General features: G+C 43.7%; 1 protein-coding gene across 1 annotated transcript; it reads left to right on the forward strand.

Moving 5' to 3' along the window:
* Positions 1–909: 909 nt before the first annotated feature.
* Positions 910–17,760, forward strand: LOC124391979 (axin-2-like). Its single transcript, XM_046858660.1, has 11 exons — positions 910–1,223; positions 1,886–2,812; positions 6,007–6,147; positions 9,132–9,234; positions 10,885–11,025; positions 11,597–12,054; positions 12,156–12,332; positions 12,517–12,732; positions 13,051–13,146; positions 13,983–14,159; positions 15,895–17,760. The coding sequence occupies exons 2-11, from the start codon at positions 1,971–1,973 to the stop codon at positions 16,019–16,021; spliced, it is 2,478 nt and encodes an 825-aa protein (XP_046714616.1). The 5' UTR covers positions 910–1,223; positions 1,886–1,970; the 3' UTR covers positions 16,022–17,760.
* The last annotated feature ends 2,343 nt before the right edge of the window (positions 17,761–20,103 follow it).

Genomic DNA, 20,103 nt, shown 5'->3' on the forward strand with positions numbered 1-20,103 from the left:
GATTTTCCTCAATAGTCTCATTTAAATAAATAAGGTTAAAAGGGGGAGGGGGGGTTTGTTTTCAATACTCATGGTGAAATGGTAAGAAAAAATAAAGTTGATGATAACATGAAATTGTGTGCATATTTTATCCTGATAGTAAATATTCAGATTAGTTAGTTTCTTTTATACACTTTAGCAAACACACTTATTGTACTTTTTGGAGAAAAAATAAATTGAAGTACATGAGAACTCGTGTGTTTTTGATACAGGCTTTGAGAAAAAAAATAAATAAATGCAAAAAAAAATAATAAATAAAAAACATCCTATATATATATATATATATATATATATATATATATATATATATATATATATATATATATATATGTCCAATTTTTAATTTATTGATCAACAAATGAATGAGGTTTTTTATTTACACATTTCAATTCAGTTCCCAATCAAACTTTCTTCATCTTTATGATTGATTTGTTCTTATTTTCTATGCAAGGCCTAGTATTTTATATCCTGTACCCTGTTTATATCCTTTATAATCGATACACTGTTATCAATCACAAATCTGTTTGAATGTTACATGCCCTAGACCTCTTTGTTGCCATATCCATGCCATATTAAACTGAATGGCAAAATGGCAAAATAGCAGAACCCGACTTGGTTGGCTTTTGTACTCTAAACTTGTTTAATGTGCCCATTTGTTCTTAGCATTGAGGACCAGGGAGTTTTCTTCCATATGTTGTAACCCCTGTTATTGTTGAAAGCCTTGTAGCCAGATATATACATACCTGGCAACCCTTGTTATGTTCTGACGTTGAAATGAGGAGGTGTGTGTGTGTGTGTGTGCGTGTGTGTGTGTAGTACTACCCTTTGATATTCTGATACCTCCTCTGCTCAGAGAGAGAGAGAGAGAGAGAGAGAGAGAAGGATCTCCACGGCATGCGTTGCTTCAGACCAGTTGCTGAATGGATCACCAGTGAAGGCACAGCGTCCTCCTTTCTCTCTGTCTGTTTCAATGAGAACGTATTTCCTTCGCATCTGTCCATTCCATTTCCATGGATTTACTGCTTGGTCTACACTTGAGAGGAACATTTCCCTGGATTATACCAAATTAGACTGAAAATCTGGATTACCGCATCACCTAGATTACAATCCAAACCCGGGTTCTGTTGGGTTTAGAACCTCAAATCCGGTTCCTTCACTTCATTTTGCGTTGTGATGAAAATATGGTAAGAACCTGAAATGCATTGGGTGTTTTATTATTTTATTTTTGTTGTTGTTGCTATGACAACTGCTTCAAAGAGTTTGATGGTTTATAGTAATAAATGTTGAGATTATGTTCTGCGCTCTGCACGCGCCTCGGGATAAATTGAGCTGGAATGATCTTCCACCAGGAAGATAATGCATGGATGCTTTGATAGCATTTTTTTTTTCTTTTCAAAATTCCCCAAAGAACAGTCTTTATGGTGCTTTTGGAGTTTTGTTCGTATTTTGTAGAACCATTTTGAAGGTATCTAAAAAGCTCTCTGGATGAAGATAAAGAAAAAGTTAGAAACACGTTCTGACAATGAAATCCTGAGCTCTTGTAAGTTCTTATCTGAAGATGATTCAGAGAAAGTGTCCTGTAGGTTATTACCAGCTCACAGCGAGGTGCTGGAGGGTTTCTGGATGTGGCTCAACGGTGAAATGGATCAGGGATTGTGGATATAATAAGGGAAAGTGTGGTGGTCTGTCACTCTGTTGAGTCCAGACTTATGGAAAGGATCACTGTGATCATGGTTTGCTTTCTCTGGAGGTATACTTTTCAGCTTTTGCAGAAGATTTAAAAAAAAAGTGACTTGTGACTATGCATTGTTGAATAAACGCAGAACGCTGTTTATTTGTGTTACAGAGAGGTCCAGCGTTCCTCGGTTCCGCTCGGTCCTGAGAAGTGATCCGAGGTGCACTTGCAAGGCGCGCGGTGAGCAGACGGAGCCATGAGTCGCGCGCTTATCGAACCCGTGGCCACGAGCTTCCGGGAAGACGCGCCTCGTCCACCGGTACCAGGAGAGGAAGGTGAGGAGGAGGCGTCCTCATTGTCGACGCTGTCGTTGTCGCTATCGTCGGGGTTGCGTCGCGATCCGTCCGCGTACATGAAACTGAAGAGCGGGGTGAAGACGGCGCGCACTGCGCGCAGGGACGAGGACGGCCTGGGTGAGCCGGAAGGGAGCGCGTCGCCGGACTCGCCGCTCACCCGGTGGACCAAGTCCCTGCGCTCGCTGCTGGCCGACCAGGACGGCGCGCACCTGTTCCGCACGTTCCTGGAGCGCGAGCGCTGCGAGGACGCGCTCGACTTCTGGTTCGCGTGCAACGGCTTCCGCCAGATGGACCTGCAGGACGCAAAGACTCGCCGCGTGGCGCGCGCCATCTACAAGCGCTACGTAGAGGGCCGCGGCGTAGTGGCGGAGCACCTGCGCGCGGCGACGCGCGCGTGCATCCGCGACGGCGTCAAGAAGCAGAGGATCGAGCTGCGCATGTTCGACCTGGCCCAGAACGAGATCGAGGGCGGCCTGGAGGAAAGCGCCTACCGCGCCTTTCTCACCTCGGACATTTATTTGGACTACGTCCGCTCGGGGGGCGAGAACGCGGCGTGCGCCGGCCACGCCCACGCGCACGGCGGCCTGGCGAGCCTCGAGCTCGTGTGCGGCTACCTGCCGCCGCTCATCGAGGACAAGGAGTGGAGCTGCGGCGAGCTGAAGGCCAAAGCGCTGGCGGCCGTCGTGGGACTTTCTGCCGAGACACTGCGCGCCACCATGACTCTGCGCACCGCAGAATGCAGGTAAAAAGCAAGAAGCATGCGCAAGAAGCATGCTCGTTAGATCAACATCACCTTCATCTCCAGCAGAATGCATGAGATCCATCATACATCTTTATGCTCATATGCACTGCTGAATTATTATTAGAAGCACGTTTCTTTTTTAGATCAGATCATCAAAGGTCTTATCAGACCTCTTATCCATCTTCAAGCATCTTTATTCCAACCCCATCTTCTCATTACACAGATCAGATTTAATAATGAATAAATGGAACATTTGTACATTTTGGTGCTTTTCCTTAGTTTTAAAGTGCGTAAATGCCCCTGTGTGACAAGTTCCTCTGGGAAAGAACAAACACTGGAAGGTCTGCAAGTGTGTCAGGCGGAATGTGATGCATTAATAACAGGTTTATTGCTGTCTTGTATACACAAACACTGCGTGTTGCTTGTGAGGCACAGAAGACCAGCTACAATACTTAAATAGTTTTGAAAGCCGCTTTATTAACAAATGAAAAAAGGGGGAAATATCTTTAGGATGGTGATTTTTGATAACTTACTCCTGTTGGACAGTTTAATATCTGCCTTTTGTTGGTCTGTTTTGTCATTTGATAAGGCAAACTTTGAATGCAGAAAGGTAAAGGAAGGGGTCAAGTCCTTTCGAATGACTTTGTAGAAAAATCCAAGGCAGCAAATCCAGTCGTGTCGCTTTCATTCGTTCAGCCGGGGTTATTAGCCTCTAAACCAGGTTACCAGAAGTCACCAGATGTCAAAGTGGCTAGACTTGTATCAGAAACCACATGGCAAAGATTTAAACACGAGTCTGTCTGCTTCCACTTACCTCTACCAAGACAATTCCGTGATCTGTCCTGGACAAATGATTTAATAAAAAAAATGTCATGGATGTAAAATAAAAAGAAGAATGAGAGAGTGTGTGGCAAAACATTATTCCGATTAAAACACAAGTCCCATCTGCTTTAACTTAGCACTACAGGACAATTCAAATGATCTGCCCCGGACGAAACCTTCATGGATGTGAAATGATGGCGCTCTTGAAAGCAGCCATCTGGAGGTCTGTTTTGCACTTTTTTTTTAAATTTATTTATTTATTTATTTTCTTTTTTTGTGATTTTCCAGCCCAAACCCAATCCTCAGCACAATTACATTGGTGTGTACATGTACACTAATGTTTAGGGACAAACTATCACTCCACACTCATTAGTTATGCTGCAGAAGTGCTTGAAATTGGTGTGTGTTTGTATGTCTGAATGTGGGCCTGTGTCTTACACATCTCTACACACACACACGAGCGTGCGCACACACACACATATACTCGAGCTGCAGAAGGAAGATATTTTAGTTTTGGTCCAAGATGAAAGATAAGAAGTTTTCAAGGAAGCCTTTGTGTTCTGTTCCACAGACGTTTCCAAGCGCAGCTGCGCCGCACTGACACCGAGCTTTGCGTTTAAAAAAATATATATATATATAATAATAATAAAATAAAAGAACTCTGGGTTTTCTGCATGATTTTCAATCAAAGCCTGGTTTTAATAGCACTGACCGAGCTGGTCTTAGTACATCCACACAATAAAGCAAGAGACATCTGGAAACAATTACATCGCAATGCACTTGAAGTTTTTTTTTTTCCTTTTTCTTTTTTTCTTTTTTTTTCTTTCCCGGTCCTTTGTTGTGTCTTAAAGACAGATCACTGGAGTAAACAGAACGTGGCCGCTCTTTTTCTGGATTTTAAAAAGTGGGCAGATGAAAAGAGCTTAAGCAAGAAGCATGACCAAATGGTTCCAAACTCTGTGTGTGTGTGTGTGTGTGTGTGTGTGTGTGTGTGTGTGTGTGTGTGTGTGTGTGTGTCCACTCATGTGGCTGCCAGCACATAGACAAAGTGTGTATGTGTGTGTCTCAGTGGAGACAAAGTGTCCTGCGCTGCTGTTATGAGGAGGATGGGGGGTGTCGCTGACATAAGGGCATCTCTGCTTCTTCCTGCTGGTGTTTTCACTGGGAAAGAGAGAGGGAGAGAAGGACTGGGGGGCACATCCCTCCTCTTTCCCCACGGCCTGGGCCAACTCTGTGTGTGATGGAGTTTTTATCTGACACATGTGGAACTAATTTCAAACACCCTCACCCCCATCCCCTGTTCTTAAAAGGCTCTTTCTCCCTTAGAATCCTGTATCTTGCTGCTTTCTGGCTGGTCCTACTCTCGGTCTTCATCTTTTTCTACTTTTCTTCCCCCTCTATCTCTCTGTGTCTTCGTTTTTTTTCACACATGACCCTGTATAGTAAGCATTTCTCATAAAAGTTCTGCACTCCTTTTCCCTTGCTTTCCCCTCCCTTCTTTATGCCAAGGAAAGCAGGAATGCAGCACAGCAGGAGAGAAGAGAAAGACAAAAAAAAAGTATAGAGAGAATGGGTGTGTGAGGGGGTGAAAGAGAAGGACGAAAAAGAGCGTCGGAATGAAAGAGTGCAGGAATTTTTTTTTATCCAAAGCAAACAGTGAGGTGGGGGTGTAGACAGCAGAAGTAGGGGAAGTGGTTGTTGACATGCTGAACGAGGGAGATATAGAGAGGGGTATTCGTTAAGAAGAGGTGGTCGACTCGGCCGAGCGAGGGTCGTGTGCATTGTTTCATCATCCCGTCAGCAGCGGAGGAAGTGATGCGTCGAGCAGAGCGTGTTGTGATGAGTGAAGGTTGAATAGAGAGCAGGGGGTTTCCCCTCAAAATACTTCATCTGTTTAAAGTATCATTCAAAATATCGGATCAGCTTCCATTATTAGTGGTTGAATGGCATTAAAACCTTCCACCTTACAAAAAACTTCATCATATCGCCACTTAATTGCTAGTTATATTTAGTTTCCTTAAAAAAAGGACTGCTACCATAGAAACAAGCGAACGTTCATATAAAACTGTGAGTTCACTTATAAATATTGAATAATGGCTGACCAGTCAGCTGCAAGCATGAATTATCATAAGATGTACATTCATGGCATTTGGCAGACTCCCTTATCCAGAGCGACCTGTTCAAGGGACCAGAAGTGGCGGCTTAGTGGTGCTGCTGCTTTAAAAAACATGAGTTGGTAGTTTGTGTCTCCAGACATCAACCTGAATCCATTAGGAATGAATGTGTTGGCTAGTGGTTGTCTGTTTAGTAAGACTAGACAGCACATCGCATGCTCAGCTTTGCTTGTCTGACTCCCCTTGTTGCGTTTGCAGGGCTCAGAAGCGAGGAGACCCGGCCACTCCGTACTTCGTGAACTCTGGTCACGTCATGGCTCCAGCCAGCAGCGCAAACGACAGCGAGGTGTCCAGCGATGCAACCACTGACGACTCCATGTCCATGACTGACAGCAGTGTGTAAGTGTCCTATGCATCATGCACACTCTTGCTTCCTTCTCCATGATTCAGTCGAAGATGGAAGGGTCTCGTGTTGTCCTCGGCAGTTCGTCCGATGTTAAGACAAAAAAAGATTTCAACAGACCTCCACTTACGTGAACAAAGAAGTGGCCATGTTAAGAAATGGGATTTGGCAGGAAGCCGGAATTAAAAGGACTTCGGTGACTTTGACGAGTGTTGCATTAGCAATGTCCGACAGCTCTCTGGCGTAGGTACAGGATGTACAGCTTGGATTTTTCCAAGTTTTGTGGCCTTGAATCAGCAAATGTGCAATGTGCATAAACCCTAAAGAAACAGTTAAGAACGTTACAAGTGTGGCTAATTTCAGAGAAAACGCTGACGCAGCATACGGTAACTCTGAGGTTATTACAGCACAAATTAATAAAAGTGCTGAAAAATCTGGAAAAACGGTAGATCCTTTTGAAGCTAGGAAATCTCTAGAAACCCATGTAGCACCATGGAATGTTTAATGCTGTTGGACTTCCTGCTGTTGTTTGGTGTAAATCGGATTTGGATGGCCACACAGAATAAGGTTAAAAGGGCTCTTATTTCGTTGGAATTACAAAACCGTGCAGTGTTTTTCCAAACATCAGCTTTTTTGTTCTCTAGTTTCTTTGCTTCCGTTTTTTTCCTTTTGTTCCCCTTCCAGTGCTTTTGTTTTTGCCATCAGTATCTCGATGTTTCCCTTTTCTCAAATCCACACAATAAAAATTAGCCATTAGCCCATAAGTCTGTCTCCCAGAGAGTAGAAGGAAGGAGGGGGCTTGGCATGGCTTGAAAGCAAGGCTTTACCCCGCTCTGCGCCGCTGCCATCTTCCCAGCAGCCTTAGCGTGATGAGATCGGGTGTCAGAGCACGTTTGGTCGGCAGGGATAGATGAGCTTGCAGACCTCATTCCTGGAGCTGCAGACAAACTCACCTGGGGTTGCCAATGCTGGGATTAAAATCACACTCCCTCATCGTGACCCCCTAACCCCTTCATCACCACACACACACTTATATATATCAAAACCACATACACATGCACACACAATCCAGCCAGCCCCCCTCCTTTTTACAAAGGAGCCTTACGTGGTTTCAGAGAGGATGAAAGGCAGAGTTGAATGGCGCTCTTGGCCCATTGTTTGGCTCCCAGAGCTTTAGGAGGGAGCAGAGGAGGTGTGTGTGTGTGTGTGTGTGTGTGTGTGTGTAGTGGGGGGATTGTGAGAGCAACTCAAACTGCTTTGAAAATTAGTTGCACGACTGAATCATTGGTGGGGGGCAACGTACGGCTTTCCCCCAAAGAAAGAAACAAAGAGGCCTACGCTCATTCACAACTAGCTTTTTAAAAAATTAAACTATCAAGAGAGGAACGGGTTATCCATATCGTTTTGTGTCGGCTTGTCCGCTTTCGAAAAAAAAGAGGACATCTAAACAGCTAAGACGACCTATTCCAGCTGAGCGCTACTAACCGCTAATTAGCATGATCAATTTGCATAATGCTAATCAGGGGCTAGCGTGATTCATCCCTGAGAAATGTTGCTCCATTGAAGGAATTCTTTCAGAAATGCTAACATAGCAAACAGCCGCACACGTAGCATGAAGCAGGATCTCAGCTAGATCTCTTCTTAGCAGGCTTCTTTTTTTTTTTGTTCGAACTGCTTTCTCTCAGTCACTTTATTTTAAAACAGGGATGGCCAAAATGATTTCTGTCTACTGTTATAAACTAGCATTAAAAAATCGAGTTTTTCAGAGGCGGACAGAAATTAGAGCACTTTTTTGGCTATTTTATGAAATAAGTCCCTGTTTTTTGCACGAACAATGTGATCTCTGTCACAGTATAAAAGGCGTGGCACCAATTTGAATCGCAGTTTGAGATAAAGGCATAAAGCCAGGGTTAGAGGTGATTTCAGCCCCATTCTTTTTTTTTTTTTTTTGCCCCTCCACCCCCTTATGCTTATATCTTATTTATGGATTTACTTGGACTCTGGGGAATGCAGCAGTGCCAACTTCAAACATTACCTTATCTTACAAACTGAGCTTTTGATGTTGCTGAGATCAGAGGAGCCGCGAGATGCTGTTGCCAAATGAAGATGGCAGAGAGCGAATATGCGCATGAGTGTGAGATTTCAAAGAGAGAGAGAGAGAAATACATAGAGAGAAAAAAAGAGAGAGAGACAGTAGTGTTCAGGATAGGTCACGCTCCATAGAGTTCTGCCGGAAAACACTGAAACAGCGGTTGACAAGAACACATTCGGACCCGAACAAATCACAACGGAAAAACGTCCCGCTTAGCGCATTTCAACTGGAATGAAGGAAAACGCCAGGCTTTCGGTCAAGTACAAGTACAATGTTTAACGTTATTTACATTCGGACGAAAAAAGTGCCCCGCCGATCCCCATACAGATCTTTACTTCCATCTGAGCTCACTGGCATCGTTATTAAGTCTCCCTGTGTTTTTTTTTTTTTTTTTTTTTTGCGGATTAGCAATCAGAAAGTGACCCCCCCTGCGGAGCAGGCTCTGTGTTTGCTAACAGACCGCTCCGGCCTTTGATGGCTCTCTCATGCCCTCAGTAGGGGAGAGAGCTCCGGTGTTGACATTAGGCAGTAAACGGTGGCCCCCGGGGTCCCATCGAGAATCATTAAGGAGAGGTGTGTTGTCTTGCTAATGCCCTAAATGTTAGAGAAACTGAAATGGGGAGGGGAAGGAGGTGGGTGGGTAGGGGGCACAGTAAAGTCAAGGGTTACTGGATCCGCTGTCAAGGGAGAAGGCTGTGGTATGTGGCCTTCAAAGCAAGAAATTTCTTCAATAATAAAACATAATGGGTCAGCAGGTTGCTTCCAAATCAAACGAGCCTGTCTTTTGTACTTTTGTACAATTGAAACCTAATGCAGTGTTTAGTCTGAAGATTGTTGTCTTGTGGTCTAATTTCTGTTGGGTTTTTTTGTTTGTTTTTTTTTTACCAGGGATGGGATCCCACCATACAAGCTGGGCACAAAGAAACAGCTACAGCGGGAGATGCACCGAAGCATCAAGATCAACGGACAAGTCTCGCTCCCCCACTTCCCCGTAAGATTTTTTCCCTCTTTCCACTGAGATCAGTGCCTCCTGCCGCTGGCAGCTGGGTCCCTCTCCCCAAGTGGGAGCCCTGTTTTTATTTCTCCGAGCTTGTGTTTTGACAGAATATTATATTCTTCCGCTCATTTTCATATAAAAGGCTACAAATGAAAGCCTGCATTAGCATATGCATTTTTTTTCACCCCTCCCCACATCCCCTCTTTCAACCCCCCCTCGTGTATCTCCATAGAAATAACGCTCTTGCATCCCCACTGCTGTTTGAAGCCAAAGATAAAGGTTCCATTCGGAATTTACATTCGGATTCTGGGTTCTAAGGAGATGCGACGCAACCTGAAGAACTGGGAAGAGGAGGGAAGGGTGGGGCTTAAGGGGTCAAGTGGTCAAGATCTGGAAGTGAGTGCAGGAGTCGATTCTCAGCACCCTTTGATCAGAGGCTGAATGCAGGCAGGCGGCATGTGTGGTTTCTTTGGTGACAACCTCCAGCCGAGAACCAAACCCCTAACCACCACCCCCCACCCCCATCTTTCTACTCCGTGTGTTTTTGTCACAGTAAACCTCCCCCTCTCTTTCCACCCCTCCACAACCCCTTCAGTTCTCTCTGATCTCCCCATGGTGTAGGGCTCAGCAGGGTGTGTTTAGTAGCAGGAGGTGGAGGGGGGGTTAGGGGGGTTCAGAGACTTTAGTTTGGGGTTGAGCGTTCAACTAAGGTCGGAGGTTATAGAGTTAATTCTTTACAAATATTTTCCCCTTCGGTTGTTTGTAGAGACTGTGATGCACGGCATCCCAAAAAAGTTTTAAACTTTGATGTGCTTTTTCTTTTGCACATGTAAAAAAAAATGTAACTATTTAAAAACTGTTTAAAATCCTTTGTAAGTCTGGGACAACTGTCCTGACGTGGCTTATTCATGGTCAGGAAATAGATTACCTTTTCTCTCTCCCTTTCTCTGATTTCCAACAGCCCCCCTTACCTCCCCCTCGTCCATCCTCATCCCTCACTCCATCTCTCTCTTAGCCCTCTTCCTCTCTTTTTTTTCTCCTCTTCTTTTAATTTTGTCCCCCTGCTATTTTTTTCCCGTCTATCTGGCTTTTATTCTGGGATTTAAAAGCCTGTGTCGCCCCCCACACCCCCTTCGCCCCCACTCCTTGTGTGTGTTTGATGTTTGACAAGGGTTCTTTGAAGCTGCCTGACTTCAGAGCCTCCATGCTGATGGCATGGGTGGTGTGTGTGTGTGTGTGTGTGTGTGTGTGTGTGTGTGAGGGTGTGTGTGCATGTGTATGTGTGTTGGTCCATCTCTCTTGCTCAAGGCTGGCAGCACTTTTGGCAGTTGGCATTAAAGGAGGAAGAGGAGAAATGAGAGATGAAGGCCATTTAAGGATTCAGGGTCAGGTCAATAGCATTAGATAGAAATAGTCAGAAACTCACACGCTCTTATATACAGTACAATAATGTAACACACTGGACATGCCTTCTTAGTTGATTTTACAATAAAGTGTGAGCCTTCTTTTGGTGTTAGGCAAGGCATAGAAACCGTCTGAAACATTTTAATTGTGCAGCAAGATTTTTGCAGATGGTCATCCTGGTCATGAACAGATTATGGTGAGCAGCTCGTTCTAACCTGTTCTATCTACTCCTACCTTTAGAGGACGCAGCGGTTGCCACAAGAGATGGCTCCGGTAAAACCGTCTGCATTCGCAGCAGAGCTGATCGCCCGTCTGGAGAAACTGAAGCGCGAGCAGGACACCCTCAGCTCTCTGGAGGAAAGGTTGCAGCAGATACAGGAGGTTAGTAGGAATTTTGTACTATTGCTGCCATTTTGTAATCAAATGCACAAGTTGATCCAGAAAAGACAGTCACACCAACCCCTAAAGATGTTTGCTAGATAAACAAACGCTGTGCCCGAGCCTTCATCCACAGCCGTACCTCATCAAACTCAATTATTGCTAGATGAAAAGCCCCTTTTTGTGGCAGGTCCTCAGGGCAGCTCTTCTCTTAAGTGCCCAAGCCGAACCCTTTCAACCTCTTAAACCGTGTGACCTCTGATCTGTGAACTGTATGACCCTTTGACCCCTTATTGGCCTTATTAGTTTTGCCTGTGCTACTGGTAAAGAAGTGTGTTCTTTATATTTAGAGAAGATCCAAATTGCCTGATGGTGTGTGACTGACAGGGCAAGTCTGGCAATATATGTGTATATATATATATATATATATATATATATATATATATATATATATATATATATATATATATATATATATTTTTTTCCTAGTCAGAATAGGCAGGAAACGTTTATCATTTCAATTTCAAATGATCAGAAGGAATGTCAGCTAACTCACTTCCTTGTGTGTGTGCAGGAAGAAGAACGAGATGACAGTGAATTACCTGTAGTCATCCCCCCGCAGCCTCCCACTTCTCTCAGCCTGCTCTCCTCTGGACTGTGCGAAGAAGACCCTCAGGCCATCCTGGATGAACACCTCTCCAGGGTCCTAAAGACCCCCGGGTGCCAGTCCCCTGGCATACCAATCTCCTCGCCACGCTCCCATTCCCCAGACCATCACCATCAGCAAGGCTCTGCCCCCAGTCTCTTACCTAGCATGCACTGTTCTGTAGCATCCAAGATGCCCATGATAGCTTCCCAGCCCTCCACCAAGCACATCCATCACCATTACATTCACCACCACCACTCTGCTTCACCCAAGAGCAGGGAGGAGATGGAGGCCGAGGCGGCGCACAGAGTTTCACAGTGTCTAGGTTCTACTGGGTCAGATTACTGCTACCAGCGGTGTCACAACTCAGCCGATCTTCAACAAGGGTGAGTTCAGTAGGTTTAATGCATCTGCAGCAAATGTTATCAAATAGAGCCTCGTGAGATCTCTTGGGCCTGATTATTTTTATTTTTTTGCTCACGTCTAGGCGTACCAACACGTTGTCTAAGCGTCCTAGTAACATTAGCGATGGAATGAGTGGTTGCAAGTCAAGCGATGAGGAAAGCAACTCACCTCTGCTCCCCAGAGACGGTATGGTCCGAACTCACAACGTGTGGCAGTGGATCCTGGAAAGCGAAAGGCAGAACAAGCACAAACCTCACAGGTGGGTCACATGAGCACACTTTATAGCCATGTACCTCTATATAATTTAGAAATTTATCAACATAGAAGGCAAAGATAGGCATGAAACAAGAGTTTGAATTTCACCCTTAGGATAGGACATCTAGTCAAAGAATAGATGTTGGCCAAAGGAAAAGGCAAAGTTAACAAACAATTCTTCCCTGCAGTTCGCAAGGCCTGAAGAAGACGCATCCAAGCGATTTGTCCTCTAAGACGCCTTTATGGGGTGGTGGAGGAGTAGGAGGTCATGCTCGAGCACACCATCCCGGTCACCCGTTTATTCAGGATCCCACTATGCCACCTCTATCCCCACCAAACACCCTCACCCAGCTCGAAGAAGCCTGTCGAAGGCTGGAAGAAGCCTCCAAACCCACTAAACAAAGGTATGGATTCAGCCTTCCTCAAGAGATATTTGGAATTAACATGTATCTTGATGGAAAACTGAGGAAATGCTTTCAGGGACAATAATGCGGATTTGGCGTTATTTTCACCATCATTTTTAACAATCATCATATAGTTGAATTAGAAACACATAAAATACTCAGTACTTAATCTACACGTCCCCAACAATGCTTCATCCAGGGTCTGGAATTTAAAAAATGTGACTGAATAGCTGGATTTCACTGTAAAAAAAGTGTCCTTTAGTTATTTGAAGCTCAGCTCTGTATTCTCGGCCTAAAGCACAACTCCATCTCTTACAGACATTCAGCCTCCAGCCTGCAGAGAGACCGAGTGCATCCATCACTTTTCTCCAACAGCAGCTCGACTCTCATCAGCACTGCCCTCCAGATGGACGAGTATGTTTATTCATTTGACTGTTTTTTTTTTTTAAGCAAGCTAACCTAAAGGACTGGGAATCCTGGTCTTTTAAAACCCACATAAAGTTTTTTTTTAGGTTTAACAATCCCTGAAATATTTTTGTCACACATGTCAGTGTTCCATGACAATGTTTGATGTTCAGCCACAGCCACCTGACAGCCAGCGTATACACACATACGCACACACACTCTCTTTTCTGAGCTTTAATTGGCTGACCTTTAGCCAGCCAGCTGTCTCAGGGCGAACCATCGCCATCTGAATCAGCGCTAACAAAGCCCTGGAAGTGAATGAAAAGCTTCACAGCTCTTTTGGGGGCTTGCCCTTTGGCCACCCCTGCAACACATGTTGGTCCAGGCTGGCCCCTTGAGCCCGTCACTGCACCACTGTGCACAGGTCGAGCTGGACCGTCACATTAGGATTTGTTTCAGGGGGCAGAAGGATGAGAAAGGCAGTATCGAAAGCCTGCCGGAGTCTCTTAGCGAGAGGTCAAATATGTGAAAAGCCCAGACGCTGACACAAAGGCCCATCATCCATCAAACTCGGGAGGACCTTCCCAGAGCCATGTCATGCTTCACAACAGCTCGCGCTGCCTTCAGATGCCACCTAATCACGTTACGCTCGAGAAAAGGCTCCTCTAAGCCTATGCTGGCTTGGCGTAACAAGAGAAAACCGAACTCAGCATGAGTGTAAATTAAAGAAACGATTAGCAAAAAAATTGAGTGGGACTGGGAAAAAAAACATTGTACTGTATATTATTATTTAATATTTAACGCCACCCTCTTAGCTCAAACCTATTTGCTTTTCTTCTCCAAAGGTGGAAGGAGCAGCAGCGGCGACTGAGCGCCGGCCACTCCAGCTCCCACTCTGGCTCGGAGCTGGTGGTCACCTACTTCTTCTGCGGCGAGGAGATCCCCTACCGCAGATTAATGAAGACCCACAGCCTCACTCTCGGCCATTTCAAAGAGCAGCTTCGCAAGAAAGGCAATTACAGGTAAAACAGGTTTCTGTGTTCTGGCAGTTGCTTGGCCTCCACAGAGCTGAAACATTAAAAAAAAAGACTAAATCTCCGTAATTAAAATAAGATGTCTGTGAGGAGACGCAGTGGTGGGGCAGGTTGGGTTGCGCGCATGGATCTGGTCATGTCAGCTCTCCCACCACGCCCCCTCCCGATTCCCACGCTGAGGCATTCTTAATAAGCATGGCTTTGCGGCCCGAACCCTATTATTTTCTGCCCACTGAGCTGCTGCATCTGACAGCCTCTTAGATTCCTCGCAGGATTACATCAGCCGCAAGCTCTTCACAAACATGCATCTTCAACACGGGCAGCGCTTTACAGGACCCCGAGTGCCTTTGAACTCGGACGGTTAAACCTGAACGATTTCAAACAGAGACTTAGGACGTGTCTAGACGACGGCTGAAAACGCTTTGCATGCTTTTTTTGTTTCGAAAAAGTTCCTCGTACAAATCGATCAGTTAATCAGCACAAACAATTTTCATATTTCCCAGACCAAACATTTGACGGATTTGCAAATTCCTCAAAGCAACATAGCCTATAATTGGTGCGTTGAGCACTATCCTATATACATTCTACAAATGATCATATTATAGACCATAAATACAACCATTTTCCACATTTTTTAATCAAAAGCAGTAGGGAAATTGAACCTGCTCATATTCTGGGCTATAAAAACCTCGGAAACCGAGAGAATCAACGCTGCAAACCTTTTAAAGGGTTAAGTTCTACTCTGTGCGATTTACAATCTGTAACCTCTTGATTTACGAGTCAACGATACCGTCATTCACCTAAGCCATAAAATCAAACCTCTATATTTCATTTCATTTCGTATTTCGTATTTCATTTTTATTTTCTGGAGCTCTCCAGAAACGACTTGCCAGACCATATCGAAACCAGATGTGACAACAAACACATTAAACATGTTTCTTTAAAAAAAATAAAATAATCTCCCCTTCTTGGCTCACTTCATCCTTCGTTCTGATTCACTTTACTCTCCTTAGCTCGGGGGGTTAATTCCCTCAGAGATGTGTGGATAGGAAGGATACAGAGGAGAACTGTTTGGTGGTGATGTAGATGATGATGCCAAGGTTAGACAGACTTCCAGTGATGCCTCTGTTCCTAATTGAGACATTCATTCGAAATATACAGAACACAACTGCTACATCAGGCTTGGCGAAATGAAAAGAAAAAAAGGGGGTGGGAAGGAGAAAAGTTTACACACATGCTGTTTGTGTGAGTTAGTCAGCTTTCACCCATAAACCCAAGCTGGCGGTTGGAATTCCAAAGCTGCCCCACACATGGTGCGAGTCAGGCATTTTTCCATTACAAAGCCAATCATTAAATCTTCCCTGCTGATCCCTGCTCCTTTCTTTAAGAGACTTCAGGTCATTAGGGGCACGGTGCAGAAAAATAGCCCCGACCCAACCTTCAGTGCTGTCTTTGTGCCAGGGTTATGAGCCCCCTGACCTTTAAAACACCCTTGAGGTCAATGTGAAGCACTGTCATTTTTTTTACTGTCAAAAGGCCAAGGCTTTTTTTTTTTTTTTTTTTACAATTCATGTATACGTGACCTGGAGATGTGTGTACATTTCTTGATGTTTAATCAAAGCCAGCCTTATTGCCTTGAAACTATTAACTTAAGCAGAAAAAAAACAACAAACAAGCATTATGGAAAATATATATTCACCAAAATCCACCGTTTGTTTTGTAGGTACTACTTCAAGAAGGCCAGCGACGAGTTCGAGTGCGGCGCAGTGTTTGAGGAGATCTGGGAAGACTGCACGGTATTGCCCATGTACGAAGGGAAGATACTGGGAAAGGTTGAGCGCATGGACTAAGCACAATTCTCCAGTTCCTGTACGCCTTTTAAACAGTTCCCGAATGCTGGGATAACACTTCCACTTCTTCACATTACTCCATCAGTCCATCAGACACCAAGCGAACGGACTCCTTTTGGCACAAACGTGTGCCCTTTTTTTGTTTTGTTTTTTGTTTTAAAGCTACAGAGAGTTAATATATTTGAGAAAAACAATATTTGGGATGTGATGAAGAGATCGAAGAAACAATTGAAGATGAGCAGAAGGCCATTTCTTTTAACCATTCTGCCTTAGAACTTGGAAGAAACAAAAAAAAAGATCAAGCGAACAGAGGAAGCATCTAAACATGCAGATATACACATACGTGTATATAAACGTGTCCCTGGAAAAACTTTTATTATCGTTTTTTTTAATGTATTTATTGAACTATATTATCCCGATTTTCCTGACTCACGTCCACAGAAAGGACACGCTGCTTGAAACAGTTGTTTCAGTTCTTTTATTTTTTATTAGTAATGCAACACACACATGCACACACACGCACACACTCCTCCCACTCTGATCATTTGCCGCAGCGAAAGCTGCCTGTGCAGTAACTACTTTTTAAGAATTTCATATCTAGACCTTCATGACTTCTCACCGCCATGAAGTTTTGAAACATCCTCCTGTCACTGTTGTAGCTCTCACTTTTAGCTGCTCACTCGTCCATAAACATAAATCTTCCCGCCTCTACCAACCGCTGTAGTATTAGTCGGGCAAAGTTGCCAGTCTTATGGCATGATACTGAAGATCTGGTATCTTATCACAATGCAACAATCAAGCGAATTCCGTGATTACAGAAAGCTCTTTATGCGGTGCCTTTGTTTGTGTATCGGATGTTGGAATCGTAGACCTGTTTCGCAACGTGCAATCCAAATCTTTTTTTTTTTTTTTTTTTTTATTATTATTATTTCGAAATCACACTTGACACCAATTTGATTTACACATCGCCGGTCGCCTAGGCAACAAGGCAAAAGCAACAATGGGATCGTTGCTTATAGCAAGCTGAAGGTATCAAAGACATAATGCAAAGAAGTAATGCTTTAAATGAGGCACCTTTGTGGACCTGCGAAACGGCTAGTGTTGGCAGCGCCGCTTTAACCACTGGGATCAGAATATCTGCATAACACTCTCGGAGCCGAACAATGTGAATAATAATCCATATAATACAATTATTATATTGTACGAATAATACAATTCGTACAAACTTAGATTCCATTTACGGTAAGGATCCAGTTACATAGGGTTTTCTGCTTTGGGTAGGAAATAAAGTCCATGCAGAAAAATGTACACCACTACATTAGCTCTCATTCACACCACATTTTAAAAGATTATCTCATAGACCTATTTTTTTAAAACAGTCCATTGATGTGGGTGGTGAAGGGAACAGGGTGGATTGGGTGGGGGGGTTTTATTTGATATCAGTGCAGCACCTGTGCCTACATGGACCATACCATGTGCTACCCTGTTTCAGGGTGTTATATTCCCTCGGTTTTTAGAAGGGCTTTATGTTTTAAAAACACTTTGTAAGCTTTTAAAAAAATATCCTTTACTTTTTTTTGTTTGTTTGGTTTACTGCATTTTATCAAATCTGTAAATTATACATTATACAAAGAGTTTTCAGTTAAAAGATTTTACTTTAAGCTATAATTATTGTAATTATTAAAAAAAGATGTAGCCTTTATTATTAAAGTTTTATATTTTTCAAATTAAAGAGAAAAAATACATGTTATGGTCTTTATTTCATTTCTTCCACATACTGTACATTTCAAGAAAGTATAAGTGCTAGTAATGCACTGCATGTAATTGTGGTTCCCTACATTGGGAATCACCAGGATGTTTGTTTTGTTTTGTTTTTGGTTCTAAGGAACCTTGTTGTCTTTGGTACCGAATAACACGTAACCTTGGCAGGTATATATTAAGACATACTAAGACAAATTGTTACCTACGTAACTAGTGTTCTTTTTTTTACCCAACCTATAAGCAATAAGGTTAGTCAGACTCAGATATTCCATAGTGTCATTAGAAACATCTTGGAATAACCCAGAAGGATACAGAGACCAGTGATCTCTCTTTCTTTCGGCTTCTCCCATTAGGGGTCGCCACATTGCATCATCCACATGTTTTGATTTGGCACATGTTTTTACGCTGGATGCCCTTCCTAACGCAACCCTCCCCGTTTATCCGGGCTTGGGACCGGCACTGAGAGTACACTGGCTTGTGCGACTCTAATGGCTGTGGTTGGTTCCCTGACCGGGGATCGAACCCGGGCCGCAGCGGTGAGAGCGCCGCAGCCTAACCACTAGACCACTAGGGAACCACAGAGACCAGTGATCTAACCCTTGAAAATCTGGAGCAGGTAGAAATTGATGTCCAGGTAGCAGCGCCACCTGGTGTAGCAATCATCTAAAAAGTGCTCATGAGTATTAGGCGCTCCTCATAGTGAAAAAGGTGTCACAATAGGTGTTGAGCATATAGACCCTCTATAGCAGTGGTCCCCAACCTTTTTTGCGCCACGGACCGTTTTAATGTCAGACAATTTTTTCACAGACCAGCCTTTAAGGTGTGGCGGATAAATACAACAAAATTAAAAAACACGACCGGCATAAAAACTGGTATTTTCTAAATATAATAATAAACGTGAATCCACTGTGTTGTTTTTTGTTCATTTTTCTAGCTTGGGGGTTTCGATTGATCCGATTTCAGTTTTATTCAGTACAATACGATGCAATGGAAAAAATAGGATTCTATGCAATTCAATATGATACAGATAGTTCATTTTTATTTCTTTGGTTCAGACAGACAGCAATTCATCAATTTACTTAAGTGCCTTCTGACTTCTAACGCAAGGCCCCTTCATGGGAATATAGTAAATGCTTTTTGAATTGCAGTTCTATAACACTTCATATTCCACAAAACCACAACTAAAAGTTCACATAGACTATGGGACTTCATGCCCGGTCTGTTAATGCTTCCTAGTAAAAGCTCAGCACAGGCTTTTCCCCTAACCACAGATTCCAGATGTTTGCAAGCCAACAGTAAGATGTAAAATCTCCACTGGGTCATGGGTTTGCCCTAGGGGCTCTGTCCAGTGGGACGGTTTTGTTAGAGCTCTGGTGGGAACTGAACTGGGGGTATTATTGTAAGGCGATTATACTTGTAATGTCTCAACTTCCCCAAGAGCACCCACAGAGTTGGCACCTTCGAGTAAGTTACAGAAGCAGATGCCAACTGTCTTGTTTAATCATTACCATAGGGAGCATACTGGGTACAGCAAAGAACGCCTTACAGGTTCATCATTGCAAGGTCAAGTGATACAAAATTAATGAAATGACCTTGGTGAGCAATCCAGAATTAAACCACAAGGTCAAACCAAAGTCATCTTTCAAATACAAGTTAAGTCCATCAATATAGGCATACATCATATATAGACAACGGTATTGGAACACCTGACTTTTCCAGGAATAGGTGGTTCTTTTCCAAACTGTTATCATAGTTGGATGCACACAACTGCATAGACTGTCTAGGAGACCCAAAGCCTTTCCAGCATGACATTCCCCCTGTGCACAAAGCCAGCTCTATGAAGATACGAGGTGGTGTTAAAAATTTCAAGACTAGCTCTGTTTACAAGAAAGTACTACGTTTACTCACTATTACCTTCAATACAATACAGCCCTTCTATTTCTGGAATGTGTCCTGTAAGTCTTCTTTTTGAAGCGTTTCAAGCAACTTCTGTAATTCGCGCAGGATCTCCGCAATGGCGTCAAAAAGCGGGGACCTGGAACTGGATCTTTATCTTCAGGAAGAGAGCGAAGTCCGCAGGACTGGGTGGGTGCGTAAGTGAGATCATGTGGACTGTTCTCCGCTGATCATCGTGCACAAGTTGCGGAATGGTATTAACATTTTCGGGGGTTGAGCTCGTTGAAGGTCTTCCTGATCTCTTGTAGTCTTGCAGTGAAGTTCTTCTGCTCTTGAAGCGTGCGCGCCACTCAAAACACCGCAAATGACTCATTGCAAAATTGCTGTATGTCAACCGTATATCATGTCAAAAATAAAGAGCAAAC

Source organism: Silurus meridionalis, chromosome 1 (genome assembly GCF_014805685.1).
Source record: "Silurus meridionalis isolate SWU-2019-XX chromosome 1, ASM1480568v1, whole genome shotgun sequence".
NCBI classification, from domain to species: Eukaryota; Metazoa; Chordata; class Actinopteri; order Siluriformes; family Siluridae; genus Silurus; species Silurus meridionalis.

Coding starts and splice junctions, on each gene's coding strand:
- LOC124391979 (XM_046858660.1), top strand. CDS start 1,971: ATGAGTCGCGCGCTTATCGAACCCGTGGCCACGAGCTTCCGGGAAGAC. Junction 12,733..13,050: donor TCCAAACCCACTAAACAAAG/GTATGGATTCAG, acceptor CATCTCTTACAG/ACATTCAGCCTCCAGCCTGC. Junction 13,147..13,982: donor ACTGCCCTCCAGATGGACGA/GTATGTTTATTC, acceptor TCTTCTCCAAAG/GTGGAAGGAGCAGCAGCGGC.